Consider the following 16,060-nt stretch of genomic DNA (forward strand, 5'->3'; position numbering starts at 1 on the left):
ACAGGCAAACTTCAGGGGAAAGTCGGGATCCAGTTGAGAAGACATTCTCTGAAGCTCATGTCTGAAAACTCACCTGTATGGTGTCCAGTGAGATGTCGGCCCAGTAAAGACAGTTCTTGTCATAGTCAAAGTCCAGAGCCACAGCCTCCCTGAGTCCGGCCAGAGGCAGGGCCTGGTCTGTGCCGGTGGCCAGGTCGTACCGGTGGATGGAGTTCCTCACCGCGTACAGGATGAACTCGTTACTCTCTGCAGGAACACAAGAGACAGGAGTGATGAGAAGAGACACACACAGACACACACACATTAACAAACATGTTTGATAAGTGTTGTAGTTTGTCCAGTACACCAGGACGATTGAATCAATTTTAAATGATCTCTTACAACATTTCCCCATGATGTGAGATACTTTTTGGTGATAGAAATTGTTCATACAATAACAATATAGAATTTCAGATTCTAAATTATCCAAATTCAGATTAATTTATTGACTCGCTTTTACTCGAACAGACAGACCATAAAATCTTCACTTTCACATTCATCCCACCAGAGGTTTTCAATCAAAATGACATCTTCTCTCACAATAGACTTACTTTTGTACTTTGTAACTAGTGTGATTTATCTTAGTTATTGTAATTCCTGGATAGATAAAGGTAATGTACAAGTCCATCTGAATTAGTCTGTTGCTGACAAGTAACAGCACATTAAATTCAATGGCAATTTTTTAGAAATTTTAAATGCAGTAAACGCTAAAACAGCTGGTATTAGACTTTACTCTGTCCATGTGCAAGAAAAGGAGGAAATAGAGAAAACATGTGAGTGAAAAATGAAGGATTTCATTATTTGTACATTTTCTTGAGAGAGGGAATGCCTCAATGATTCAAATACAATAAATGTATTAGAAAACTTCAAAGGGTGTCATTCCATGCGAAGAGCTCTGTTCAATTTAAAAAAAAAAAAATCGAATTAAGTGCAGTTTTACCTCCGACAGGACAAGGCAGCATCTCTCCATCCAGCCTCGACTCCACATCTCCTCCATTACAACTGTCGCCTGGAACCCTCCTGTAGCTGCAGCAGCAACAACAACAAACATGTTCTTACTTAATAGCAGTAATCTAAGGAGAACGAACGCTTGTTTGCATTAAACAAGTAGAAAGGAATCTACACGGTAGAAACAGATAATTTTATTTCCTTATAACTATGGTATGGTGAAAATGAGATTTAACCTTCTAACTCACCTCAGTGTTGTTTTAATGGTTCAATGGTTAATGGTTCAGCTGACATTAAACCACACAAAAGAATGGAGTCTGCATATTCGACAAGTGTTAAGTCAGATAACTGGAGCTCACCCTTTGCTGCGCCGGTAGGTGGTACCAACAGGACACGGGACCGGAGGAGCATAGAGGTCACCAAGGAACTCGGGGTCCGGCACACACACCTGCAGAGACAGGTCTTCACTCAGCTTGAAGCCGTAGTCACTGGAAAGAGGAACAGGAGGAGGATGAGAAGAGAAGAAGAGAAGAAGCAACCACAGTTAACTTCTGACCTCGGATTGTTGGCGGCGCCTGATGTGCATTTCAAAACCGACTCCTGATGAGTTGTGATGGGAGCAATCAAAATGTGCAGAGTGGGCTTGGGTTGTAATGTATTGTGTTGCCAGTATTTAAATGAAATGAAAGAGTCAGCTATCAGCCAGTCAGTTCCATCTACTTCTAATAAGACAAGAAGTCGCAGACACATTAGAGCTAATGAATATAGATTTTCTTTTTCAGCTCTTATAATCATTTGTGCAAAGTCATTATAATGTGCTGTGAGAGAATTTGCCTCCTCTTGGCTTAAAGAGCTGTTTGCCAATTATTACCTCAGGCAATGAGATTGTGTTTTCACGTTTGTCGTTTGGTTTGTAAACAGGATTAGACAAAAACTACAGGAAGGATCTCCACGAAACTTGTTGTAAGGATGCAATTTGGGTCATAACCCATTACATTTTTGTATTTTTAAGGTTTTTTGGACATTTTAACTGTTTTCCCAGGGAATAATTCAGGGATCTTGATTAAATAAATTAAGAGGACTGATATCTATGGGTGTGTGAAATTCGATTAAAGCATTAGCTTGAATTGAAGGACCGTTGGGCCTTGGCCTTGTAAATAAATGTAATAATAATTAGACATTTATGCAGCCCAATACAGTATATATGAGAAAATGCATATCTCTATATTTATATATATTGTATCAACAATCCTCTTCACTTGTGACTTGTAAATGAATGGTTTGTGGCTATATGTCACTATAACTCATATAGTTATGAAAAAGTTCTGTGTTTGAGTTAAAAAACAAATGTCAGTGAATTTGTCAGGTGGAGACATTTCAAGGATGATCATGATGAATAGTAAACACCTGAGTCTGGGATTTCACAGCAATGGGACACGTGAAGTATGAGGTGGAGATAAACCAGTGTGATTCAGTTAACAATTCATTATGAATATTCATTATGTATATATTTTTACAACAGCTTTTCTAGATGCTGTCTCATGGCACCTTTGTTGTTTCCTTTCAGCCGATTCACTGGGAACAACACATATGCAGAGGTTCGACACTTTGCTATCCAACAACAAACTACACAACAACAACTGATGAAAGTGGGATTCAGTGACACATATGCATGTTTTGTGCTTGTGCGAGTCCCTAACCATTCATAGTCCTGGCGTGTGCACGAGCAGTTAGAGATGGAGACGGGCCGGTCGAACTCTTCTCCGTTAAAGCATGTAGCGTGAGGAGCTCGTCTCTTAAACGTTATCTCTCTGCCCAGCAGACACTCGTTACCGTGCTCGTCTGACGGAGACCAGCGCTTGTAGTCGGCCTCTAAACACGGAACACCTGGAGAAAAGAAGAAAGGCTACAGATATTTGATGTTGACATGGAACTTAAGTTACTTGCTAAGATCTCTGGTGGTCCATTTGTCAAGGAGCTTTCATTTTCTTTCTCCTCCAAACATACGTATAGTAGCCTTAATTATACATTTAACAACTGTGAAAAAACTCCTGAGAATATGTGTATTAATCCAATAATAATAATCCATCATACTAGTAGCAACTTATTAGTAATATATAGTATTCTCCTGTCCCTCGTCTGTCTCTCTCTTTCACACAGTGTTTGAACCACTGACTGAGACAGCCACCTGTGCCAGCAGGTCGAGCAGTTCGGGAAGATCGGGACTTGACCATCAGGCGAGAAGCCTCTACTTCATACGGCTTTTCTGTCAAAGTGTGTGTGCTGCTACTGGAGTCATAGCTCATAGCTGAACTTAAGCTAAGCTTAATATTTGTAAGTTCTCACACAATGAATTTCTACATGGTAAAGATTTTCTTTTGCTTTTCATTTTTGGCTGCTGAATATCACAAAAACACATTCAAACTCCAACTGCAAACTGCAGTGACAAGTGTGACCAACTGGAAAAATCTCAAACAGCTGCAGTTGTCTGATGATCCTAAAGGAGTCCACAATCTACTTTTCAGACATCAACACTTGGTCTACATTAAAATGGTGGATCCACGATACATTCACAAACTAACAGAATGATTTCCTACCAGATCACTGTGCTGATTGGCCCAAAATATATCACGTCTCTGTCATAGGGTCTCTAATGTGTGATGTTCTTAAAAAACTATTCAATAAGGTGCTGGTGCCAAAAAAAGGACCTGACAGCAGTAGTGTGGCAGTGGTTTGGCTCTGCACACTCAGAGATTTTTCAAAGCAAAGGTTGGGACCTAAGTGTGTAGCATAACAAAACCTAATGTAATTTGGTGTTTTTAAAGCTACAAACAACCAGGTCCATCGGTTGGTTTGAGTCTGGATATTCTAAAGAGAGAGATTACTCTTCAAATCCTGAATTGTGATTGTGTGTTAAACGATATTGCTCTCCCTATTTTTGAGAAGATCTCCCATTATGATGATGTAGCTTAATTATACTGTACAGGTTACAATGCAAATCAGTCATGCATTAATATTGTTGCTATTGATGTGATTTAACCAATCATCGAAGAATAACACTATATTGTCTACCTTCCTCTCTCTACACGTCAACGTCCTCCTCGCTCTAGAACCTACCCAGAACGTCCGAAGTGTTGACCTGAACGATGAGCCAGCTGTGTCTCTGGTTTGCGTAGGAGCCGAAAATGGTGAAGATGGTGCTCTTCTCCCCCGGCTCCGTCAGTAGCTGGTAAACATACACCTCCCGCTCCGAGAACTGAAAGTCGGTCCAAGTCTCCCCTTCGTTGGTGCTGAACCTGGCAGAGATAAGGCTGATATTTAACTCATCCTTTGTTTTTTAAACCAAACCCAGTTAGTGAGTAGCCAGGGGAAGGAAAACTGAATCATCTCTGCATGTAAACAAAGCAAATATATTGTGTCACCTGCCTGTGAAGCCTGCAGTGTTACTGTTGGCATAAAGTTGTTTTATTACACTTCTGTTCACTTAAGGTTTATTTTTGTTGGTTCCCTCTACATCAAGCTGCTTCACATTCTTACAATCTGCTCCTGCTTATTTATGAGCATGTCCGCTGGGGCCTGTGCTGCTTTATGTGCTTCACTCTCCAGATTCCCTCAAGTTGTTTGGGGATTTGAGGTGGAAACCTTCCAGCCTCTCTAGTTTTTATGTTTGAAACTGTTGTTTTGCTAAAACCAACCGAATGGCAGATTCGGCTTCTGAGCTCACATTAGATGGACTTCCTCCACTGGGAGAATATTAAAAAACACCTCATTTGGACTTACTTCAGATGTGTGGTGGCGCCTCCTTGTGCGATAGCCATCAGGATACCACCATGGTCACCCCAAGTGTAGAAATGAGGGCCTGCCAGTGCCTGGATTAGAGGAAGCATGGAGAGTTAACTTTCAGAACATACTGTGCATAATAGGCCACAGGACTATTTCTCTGTGACATGACATATTTTGTCTTTTAAATACATAATTTATCTGAAAGAGCTATTCTGAAGACAATCCTGACTTCCTTGATGAGTTCAACAGAACAACACCGAAAACAAATGTATGGTTCCACCTCCCAGCTTCACTTTTTAACAGGAAATTAATTTCATTGGGTTTTTAAAGTCTTATCAACTTTTGGACAATAGCATCTTTAATTTAGACACATCATCTTCCAAGCAAACTAAAATACTGGTCATTTGTAAATGAGAACACTAAGGTGAGTCTACATGGAAATATCAAATTCAGTATAAATTAAAAAATGTTAAATCGTTAAGGTTTTAGAATTTTAAGCTGCGTGAATCAATATTTCTATTCAACCTAATGCATGTCAATTGTGTATTAACTTTATGAAGTCAAATGGGTTTCCAGCTTGTTTCCAGCTTTAAAGATCTTTAAAAAAGTTTTGAAAAATAGTTGTGGTTAATGAGAAGTTGTTGTTCTCTCTTACATATTTGTTTTAATAATCAAACAATGAATTAATCAATCAATTATTCAGAATATTCGACAATTATAAGCAATTAATTCAAGAATTATAGAGAAATTAAGGCAAGAATGCAGAGAAGTCTCTTATGCTTTCCTACACTTGCAGGCACTGAAGTGAAATTCATTGCAATGTTTCAAAACCCTTCGAACAGACAAGCAAGCTGTGTTTTTCTTGTCATCTGTGTCAGATTTTATACTGACCTCTCTCCATCGGGCCCCGGCACTGCTCGATACATACACATTAGGTTTGCTGGCCAAGTTCCTGCCCACAGATCCTGCAATCAGAGGAGAAACAGACGTTTCACACACGGGCTTTACAGGGGCTTCCCACTGAATAGTACAGACTTGATGTGACCACTGTTGTTGCTTTCACAGTTGGAAAATTTGTAACCCAAGAAGTCAAACCACTGCCTTCACTTCTGTAACTTTTCATGCATGTGGCTGTTTCATGCAGTGTCAAATACTTTCCTCTGCTGAAAACACACACTGAACAAATCAAACACACAGAAATAGAAAGCAATATTCCAGTTTCTTTTGATTTCAGAAAACTGCTCAGAGTCTACAGCTAAGTTAATGCGAGTGATGAAGTAATTAAATCAGGCTAAAAATGAACACTGTCGTCTTTCCTTCTGTGAATTTGGGACTTCAACATGAATCAGGTTTGCACTGGTACATGCACGACTGCCTCCAGGGTATGACCATATTAAATTCCAAATGCTTTTGCCTTTCTCGTCTAGTTTGGTTAGATATTCATATGAATGAATTTCATCTTGAACTTTGTTGAAAACTAATTTGAGCACTGTGTGACGAAGTTCAGCTTCAAGCAGTCTAAGTGGCGACTGACTGGATCAGGTTACAAACATCTACAAAGCCGTGCACTTCATTCGACTAGCTGAAAAGACTCGATGCTGCAGTTTGGCTTAATTACACAACTTTTAGTGTCGGATAGTACAAATAGTGAGGCATATTCTTTTACATCCAGTATATCATGTTAGTGTGCTTAGCACGCACAGCCTGAAAGGTGCACATTATGAAATACTTCATACATTTAGAGGTTTCAGACCTGGTTTAACACTCCTGGCACCAACTGTAATGTTCATCGTTAAGAAAACCAAACTGTGAGACGAGTAAAAGTTTAGATCCTAGGTTTGTTTTTGATCCTTTGTAGTTTTATTAAAGTGTAAAAATAGTGAGAGTGTGGTGCTATCAAAAGGGCTTTTACGTTGTGAGCAAAGTGAAAGTGTTCAGAGATGTCTGGTTGTACTGGATGGTGGAAGCCACTTGTGGGATTTTGTGATATCATCACCAAAGTAAATACAGTTTACCCCAGAGGGAAAACAAATATGAGCCTAATCTTTTCTCATTCCATCCAGTGGATGTTGAGATGTTCTGCTGGATGAATTAATGTTGACCTGCTGGTGATCCTAGAATTACAAGGAACTCTCTGTAGACCTGCGATAAAATTGTGGGCAGGCACAGATCAGAGCGAGGTTATAAAAACACTCCTAAAGCTTTGAGTGTTTCCAGGAACTCATTTTGGCCACAGTGAGTAACCAGGCCAGTGACTCTGACAGAGCCTCAGAAGTCCTCTGCGGAAACGAGGGAACCTGCTGGAAGGACGACCATCTCAGCAGTACTCCATCAATCAGGCCTTTATACTCGCAGAGACGCCACTTGGAGTAAAAGTCATGTGCCTGCTTGGAGTTTGCCAAATGGCGAGACTGAAAGTATGAGGAAAATTATTTTGTAGTCTGAAGCAACGAGGACATTTATCACCACGCAGTTGTTCGCCTCCGTCAAGCAGTCAATTTCCAGTTTATATTCCTGTCTGCCCAAAATAATAACATGTGTAGCTTAGAAAGACATAAAAAGATCAATTAGATTATAAAAAATAATATTTTTTTTGTGGTACTGAATTTTCAAAACAACTGATTTGATTTGACTTTGTAAAGCTTTGTTGTTCATGCCTACTGCATTTGTTCAGTGAGAGAAATCAAATTCCAGATTCCAACAAATTCTAGTTTCATTGATTCTGACACTATGTCACTCAGTAGATCACATATGAAACCACATTCAAATACACTAGATCCAGATTTTTATTTGGATATGCACCAAATTGCACACACTCATAAATATCAGTCCTCTTAACGTGTACGATTATTTTCGTCAAGATCCATGAATTATTCTCTGAGAAATAAACGAAAATGTAGAAAACACACTATTTCACAATGTTCCACAGATTGACACAAAACCAAAAAATACAACACCTCTGACCACAGCTGCCGCTTGCCTCCGGTTATAAACTTAAACACTACGAGAGGTGTACACCAGGCACTGCTCATCAGCTGGCTAATACCACCCTGGTAAAGTGTGGTGTATCATCATCATCATCATCATCATCATCATCATCATCATCAAATTAAGCTTATTGAAGACTACAAAGCAAGGAAGGCAATAAAAAGTTAAATCCTTCTGGCTGTAAATAAATTTCACTGTCTGACATTTCATTAAGAAACAGCAGTTAAAGAGAACAGAGGGAAAACAAGAATTAGGAAAAGACAAAAGAAAAGACTTCTTGCCAAAAAAAACAAAACAAAGTAAAGTGGTCTTGCAGAGTTTTTTATGAAAGTTTAATAAAACTGCAGGCCAGCTGTTAAGAAAGGCGAAGTACCACCCCCGCATGACTCAGACAAAGGAGTGGTGGTGCGCTGTCACAGCTCTCAGTGTTTTGTATGACGTGTGTAGGTTTGGGTATTGTCTGGGGCTTTTAAATACAGTATATGGAAAAATGCTCTCCGATTTTTGAACCCTCTGTTTTCAAAATGATAAAAAAAGTATATTCATTTCACACTAATTTCCTCAAACTGACATATTAATCAAGCATGTAGAAGATTGATTAGTTCAGGTTGTGTATGTACACCTGATTGTATGGTTTGTGTACGTGCCTGCCTGTATTCATGAGTGTGTGTGACCCGTCGAGTGCCCTCTGGGGGCTGCAGCAGTAATTTGCCCATCTGTTCTCGAGTGATAATGAATCGAATGGAACAAGTGATTGCCACTCATCTATCCATCCTTCCTCCCCTCTCTTTCTCCCTCTCTCTCTCCATGCTCTTTATGTACTAAGAATTTAATTAGAGGGAAAGCAGCCTCCCAGACACTGAAGATCATCAAGACATCAATGTTGTCCACCAGCTGTGAGGGACAACTGCAGGGAGAGTCTACAACATTCTGAGGACTTCTGTCTGCAACACGTTGAAGCGGGTTTCTCATTCTCTTAGGACACTTCACGTCGCCTGTTTACATCTACCCTCAAAACACTGACACAGTAAAGACGAAGTTTCTAGTATTAGTTCTGCAGAAGTGCAACCACATTTCCTGTTGAAAGGGTGCGCCGCCACAGAGGAAGACCTGCAGGTTTCTGTCGCTTGTTTACTGTCAAGGACGAATTTGTTTGTCATCACAACAAGAGGAAGTGGGTGCATAACCCAAAACAGGCCACAGCTAAAGTTGCTACATCTGTTTAGACTTAAGAGATAAGCAATAGTTAGAATTTTCTTTCTTTCAAAGTATTGCAGAACTGGAAGAATGTGATTAATATATATAGGTGGAAAATCCAATCATGGATTAAACAGCTTAGATTTATAACATTAAGTTTGTTGAAGTACTCATATCTGTGATGTGGATGTTTTTTGTCCCACCTGTGGCCATGATGACTCCGGGTGCCGAGTCCTTAGATAAAATGGGCATCCTCCTCAGCTGGATGTTGAACAGCTGGCTCCAGCGCTGGGCGAGGTGAAGAGAGCAACCTTTACTGAGCTGAAGGACAGAAGGATCACATGGTGTTGTTTAGTTTCTACTCTGTGTGATGACAATTCCACTGGGAAATCAGAAGGAGGTCAAGTTATGTCTATTCAAAGGAGAAGGTAAGGTAAAAAAAATATTGTTTTGCCAATAAATTGGGCTGATATTTTTAAGTTAGAGCTGTCTATCTCTATGATGGCAGAGCTTTCAGCTTATCTTTCATACTTCACCAGTAGGAGGTAATAAACTCACAATAAGACCTTCATCACGTTGTCTTCATGAGCGGACAATAGAATATTGGTGGTCTGACTTGCTTTGGTGATTGAGTTGTGGATATTTGATACGAGCACAAAATGCTAAATAAAAACCAACAAATATTAATCAGGGCTGTGAGATTTGAGGAATTACGTCTTGTGATGGAAATATTTCGCTCTATGGCTTATTATGTTGTTCCGCTAATCACTTCACTGCACCTGACAGTCCACAGTTCCTCCCAGGCTGTCGGCAGATGGTGGCTGAAGCAGCTCCCATGTCCCTCCCTTGTCGAAAGTGATGACAGATCTCATGTTGTTCTCGCTGACCGAGCCGTTGATGAGCGTGGCGATGAAGACGCCTCGCAGCCCCTCCAGGCGATGCAGGTCTGCAAAGGGCTCATTGGCGAAGTACCTGAAAGACAGAGGGGGCATATTAAGTCAGGGAGCAACACTTTGTTTGATAAAAGACAAATGTGTGTCTTTGTGCCACAGTGTCTGATAAGTTTACAAATTTAAAGTGGAGTAAGTAATCGTTATCCAATACACTGATACCTTTACCTTCTAGCTGCCTGTGCTGTGTGTGTGAGAAAAAAAAAATGGCAAAAAAATCTGCCCTAGCTCTGTAGGTCTCCCACAATAACAAACAAACAAAGTGGCTGAAACCAAAAACTATTTGAGCCTATTAGCAGGATGTTTTGAATGGGACGTTGGGCCTGCAGACGAGAGACAAGCAGCGGCATTAAGATGAGTGAATGGAAAGAACTGGTTGCAGCATGATGGTGCCGTACACAACACAATTGTATTGTCAGGACTGAATAATGGCCTAAAGCAGTGGTCGCCAACCCGTCGATCGCGATCTACTGGTCGATCTCGCAGTCTTCACTGTCGATCCCCGAACTCTCTGAACTCACTGGCTGTCATCGCGCCGCAGATCAGCTGTTTGTCGGTTGTCTGTTTTTCACACGCTGTGTGTCCGCTACTGGCGTCGGAGCTGCAGGTTTATCTCCTGCATTTCCTTCAAGAACAAGTTGGTTCATGTACTAAAGTAAATGTCAGGACTCTACGGTATGAAGATGCGCATCTTTCGGTCTGTCAATAACAACAAAGCCCCGTTGGAACAAATGAGTGGATTCAGAAGGTGAAACGCTGGAGTGCTTTTACTTTGAAACGGGTTCGGGAAGTGATGTAAATACGTTTGTGTCATAGAGCGATGAACATTGTGGTTCACAGCAGAATAAACAGAGAAGATGATCTTTCAACTGATTTTTAATGGTTATCTGATGAATTTATGTCACAAACAAATGGTTGCAACACTTTCTGTATGCCTTTTCAAAATAAAAGCACTCGAGCGTTTCTGTTGATGGAATCCATTCCCTTGTTTAAATTGCACAACTGCCTTTCTTTGTGTATATTTATTTCTTGTACATTCAGCCTTTAACAGAAATTGCAAAAAATAATAAGTATGACCCTCCTAAGTGGGTTTTTTGGAAGATATCAACAAAATCACAACTGTTTGCTGTCCTGGCTCCTAAATGGTGGAATGAGCTCCACATTGACATCAGGACAGCAGAAAGTTTATACATCTTCCGCCACAAACTAAAAACGCATCTCTTCCGACTATACCTTGAATAAAAGTTTAAACTAACAATTTAGTAGCACTTAAATGGCACTTACTTATAGCACTTTGTAGTTTTGCTTTTTTGAAGAAATTGTACTTTCTTGATTCTTGTTGTTCTGGGTTTGTTTCTCATGGTTGATGCACTTATTGTAAGTCGCTTTGGATAAAAGTGTCACCTAAATGAAATGTAATGTAATGGTAGATCTCGGCTTAAGTTTGGAATTAAAAAGTGATCTTGGGCTCCAAAAGGCTGGTGACCACTGGCCTAAAGTATAGCCAAAGAGGTCAGATAGTCAAACATTTTCAAACTAGAATGGAACTCAGAGTGAGTATTGCCAAGGCCTGACAGTCTCCTTGAATTCGATCAAGCTGTACCACATTTCACACACTCGTAGAATAGTTCCCTTCATGTGCCATCAAGATACATGAACTATTTCGTAGAAAAACTGTTCAAATGTAAAAAAATATATATATAACTTAAAATGTTATAGAAAGCATTCTGATCGAGATAATGGGTTCTTTTCTGACCCATTCCACATCCTTCCACCAAGTTTCGTGGAAATCCCTTCAGTTGTTTTCGTGTAATCTTGCTAACAAAGACAGGGGTGAAAACATAACCACCTGGTCATTGGTAGAAATAAGTGCTATGATCAGACAAGGGCTAAGAGCTTTGTTAACAAAGGCAAGGCTTTTGAAAGGTGGAGACTGCATCAATCTGATGTCCCTCTCAACAATCCACTGGCCCACTAATGTCTGATTGCAAGTGTGACTATGGTGCATTGACCTGAGAGTGGCCATTAAAGGCAGGAAGAAGGATATGGATGTTGCTCTGTTTCTGCTTTGACAGGTTGTTGACGGTACGGGTGCAATGTCTCACAGAGCCAGTAGGTGTGCTGGCTCTGGGAAATAGAGCAGTCATGTCCACTCTGAATGTTAGTTTTTCAGCATCAACTGTTGTGAAAGCAAGTGTGGTCACAGTTTCCTGTCATTATCGCTGTTTGCACTTGATCATTTCATGCAGTTTTTTGACTGTGCAATATGTGAAGACCTAAAAAAGACATCTTTACTAACACAGTGGGATTATTTGGACTGATGCATAATTCAAAATGTTTTGTCGGGTAACATTATCTCCCTTGGAAGCCACAAGTCTACACTGCTCTCTTCTGTCACTCTAATTTTCTAAAACTATTTAAACAACTAACTCGCTCCTTTATACTCCACTGTGTTCTGGATGCTGTGTTTGTGTTTGTGTTCTGAAAGATTACTGAAGAGAGGGGTGTATTTGTTTTGCTGTTATGTTCAAGAACCAAGTCTTTCTTTCAAATCACTTATATAGTGCTTCTCTATCATGAATCCCATTTACACAATGCAGGCACAGCCGTCAGGACAATTTGGGGATTCAACGTCTCTGCTCAAGGAGACTTTGACATGCGTGATGGAGGTACTTGGATTCGAACCACCAACCCTTTGACCCCTGAGAAGATAGAAAGGGATTAACTTAATTCATCAGCATTTTATAATTTAAATTTACTTTAGGTTTACCCCATCTACATGAGGATGAAAAGCAAACAATGGTCCACAGTTGGTTTTAATGGGAGAAGACACAGGGTCGTATAAACAAAGAAAATTGTAATTGAGAGGCAGCCTGAGCCAACATTGCTTATGCCGAAATAAAACACACAATCTTCCGGATGTGATTATGAAGAAGAATAAACAAAAAACTATACTCTTCTCTGCAGAGGACTTGTTGGAGTGACCACTGGGTACTCAGTCACGGCCCGAGCCAACGCCATTCTTACCCAGAAAGCCCTGTGTCAAACATGACCCGGTGTTTCCAAACTTCATCCATTTAACACAAGATTCAGATATGATTTTGTACACTTGCTCTGATCTGTGCTTCACCTCAGTGTTATTGCAGAGGTCTACAGAGAGCTCTTGGACTTCATGGCTTGGTTTTTACCCGAGCATACAGTGTGAATTGTGGTACCTTTTATACACTGATGTCTTCCAATGTCTAAATTAGTTGAATTTTGCCACTGTGCCACAATTAAGGGTCTGAATTTTCTTTAAATGAGAGAATTTCGTTTTGGATTTTTAAAACATTCTGAGAAATTACTAAAAGCGCGTTTTCACTTTGTCAGTATGGTTAACATTGTAATTAATTCAAACCAAACTTAAACAAATTATACAACATTATTAATATATAAAAGTATAACAAGTGCAAGATAAGAACTTGTCTGATGACTTATGTTTATAAAAGTAACATGATTTTGTATATGAATGTGATGCATGTTCTCCCCGTGTTTTAGTTGGGTTCTCTCAGGGTACTCCACCATCTTCCCACAGTCCAAAGACATGCATATTGGGGTAAGATTATTGTAGACTCTAAATTGTCTGTATAGATGTGCATTTGAATGGTTGTTTGTCTGTGTATATAGTATTGTAGTGTATGTAAATATTTAATGCAGCCAATAATGAATAAGCACAAATGGTTGCAACGTTAAAATACCTCTGTACACACATAATCAGCAGTATTTCTTTCCAGATAGATGCCGACCATATTTTTAATACGCCTCCACTTGCAAGCTCAACAACTTTAGAGTGAGCCAAAATATTCCGCAAACTGTGAATTGGAGAGGAGGAACAATCTGCAGAAAATAATGAATGTGGCCTCCAAAATTATACGGAAGAGCAGCTATGTAGAGAATATGATGAACTCCTAAGAAGTAAAGCTGACAGAATTATTAACGACCCCCCTCATACACTGTACTATAGTAAATTTTAAATGTTACCCTCAGGGAAAAGTTATAGATCACAAATTGGAAATAGAAATATCTAAAAGAAATCCTTTGTCCCAGGTGCTGTCAAGGTAATAAATGGAACTAAGGTCCAGAGGTGCTCCTGACTTCACTGCAGTTTCTTGCACAATATACAGTAGTTGAGTGTGACGTAGTTTATCATGGAAACTTGTGTAGTAATGTGTATGTTTAGACAATATGTTGACATACTCCATATACTGTGTTTTATGTTTTTAATGATATCTTTATAATGATACCAAAAGGCAAATTTCCACATTGCTGATAATACAGCTTTTATATCCGTTTTTTCTTCCCTATCACTTCCGTTGCTTTCTTCACCGTCTTAATTGAGGCATGTCTGTCTGTCAGTCTGTCTCTCTAGCTGCTTTGAGACATGCACTGACCTCCGGAGGTCCTCCGGACTTTCTCCATCTTGCCCCCGAGTAAAAGGTTCGCAAAAGTCCAGACGAGCCGAACACAGCAGGAGATCCTCCGCAGGATTCACAGAGAGTCAGTGGGTGGGTTGAAGCAGTTTTTAATATGTTTTTAAATGAAACAAAGTATCTCCGAATGATAAGGAGGAGCCACACACGTAAAAGACACCAACGAAGATGTCAAGAGTTTGTGGTGATTAGAAACTATGCCTGTGTTGCTATGCTGTAAATAAAAACATTTGATCTCCGCAGCAAAATTAATACATTACATCCTGCCACAGCCTGCGTCACCAGCCCTCACCTTAATCCTGGAGGATTTGTTGCTGTTGTGAACGTGTCTGAGCAGAAAGTCTCCGGCTGCGTTCTACGTGTGTGAAAAGTAAATTCTCCGGAGTTCCTCTCGAGGTCATGTCTGAATACGGCTTCTGTCTGTACGTCTGTGTGTCTGTCTGCAATTTGATTTTCTCAATAACCCCTCAGCTGCTTGACTTCCTGGGTGTTTAACTGAGGAGCCAAGGACGCGCAATGTTGTAGACAACATCAAAAATACATATTCAATATAAACCCTATGCAACCATCCGACTGACAGCATGGTTTTCCTCTCACAGTTCAAAGACATGCAGGTTAATTAACCTGGTAGCTACACCTCAGAGGTCTGAATAACATAAATAAAACATCATGTGTCATGTGTCAAGTTGTTTTGGATGATGATTTCAAGAAGAGTGCAAGCTGGATGCACATTTTAAACAGCCACTGCACTGGCTGAATAAATAAAATGAACAAAATGGATATAACATAGAAGTTATTTGGTTAAAACGTAATTGTCTTTTCGTGGTGTGCCACATCTCAGCTCTCCTCCTGACGGGAGCTCTGTGGATTGGACTAGATTGCACGAAAAAACATTAGCTGGGTTACAGAATAGTTGGACAAACTTGGGTTGAAAAGAGAGGAATGCTAGTTTTAAGCCAAGGTTTGTGTGCTGTATAATTGATGATAGACATCTGTGGTTTTCATTTGGAGAACTCTGAGGGAGTGAGAGAGAGGGGAGGAGGGGGAGGAATGCTGTGTTTGTGTGTGGATCAGTGAGTCCAAATAGTGTGAGTAAGGATTTACCCCTCAGCGATAATTACACTTCTTTCCATGCTACCTCCTCTGTGTAAGTGACAGTTAAATATTAATCAGAGATGAGGACTTTCAAAATGTTCATTCTGTGGACATCTTGTATGTTTACGTCCACTTGTACCAAATTTGAAAGGATTTGGTTTAAAGGTAAAGGCTGACAACAAATACATTTGATAAATAAAATGTTCCTTCATTGTGCTTCAGGGACATATTTTTGAAAGCATCGTCACTTTATTTTTAAGTGCCCTAAAAAGATCTGCATCATGGAAGTGATTGTACATGAACTTCAATTCCACATTTATTGAATAAAAGTAGGCAAAAAGAGAAGACCCAGTTATTTTAGTTAGGATGTCACTCAGTAAGTTGCATTCTTACGCCAAAGCCTAACAGTCCTTCTGAAACCACATTTAAATTCACTAGATTCAGATTTTTATCTGAATCCGCACCAAAATGCACACACTCAGTCTCCTAAACATGCCTGTTTCTTTCGTCAAGATCCATTAATTATTCTCTGAGAAATCAAGAAAAATGTTAAAAACGCCCCATCTTGCAATTTTAAAGAAAGTGTTAAAA

General features: G+C 39.9%; 1 protein-coding gene across 1 annotated transcript in view; it reads right to left on the minus strand.

The window, feature by feature from the left end:
* sorl1 (sortilin-related receptor, L(DLR class) A repeats containing) overlaps nt 1-16,060 on the minus strand; it is a 77,862-nt gene that overhangs the window by 23,670 nt on the left and 38,132 nt on the right. The window contains exons 9-17 of the mRNA XM_047339521.1: nt 9,735-9,927; nt 9,159-9,276; nt 5,662-5,735; nt 4,768-4,856; nt 4,105-4,283; nt 2,688-2,874; nt 1,347-1,475; nt 980-1,065; nt 74-246 (exon numbers count right to left, since the gene is read on the minus strand). Coding sequence (XP_047195477.1) covers nt 74-246; nt 980-1,065; nt 1,347-1,475; nt 2,688-2,874; nt 4,105-4,283; nt 4,768-4,856; nt 5,662-5,735; nt 9,159-9,276; nt 9,735-9,927 — 1,228 coding nt within the window. The remainder of the gene's footprint in view (nt 1-73; nt 247-979; nt 1,066-1,346; nt 1,476-2,687; nt 2,875-4,104; nt 4,284-4,767; nt 4,857-5,661; nt 5,736-9,158; nt 9,277-9,734; nt 9,928-16,060) is intronic.

Source organism: Hippoglossus stenolepis, chromosome 4, assembly GCF_022539355.2.
Source record: "Hippoglossus stenolepis isolate QCI-W04-F060 chromosome 4, HSTE1.2, whole genome shotgun sequence".
NCBI lineage: Eukaryota > Metazoa > Chordata > Actinopteri > Pleuronectiformes > Pleuronectidae > Hippoglossus > Hippoglossus stenolepis.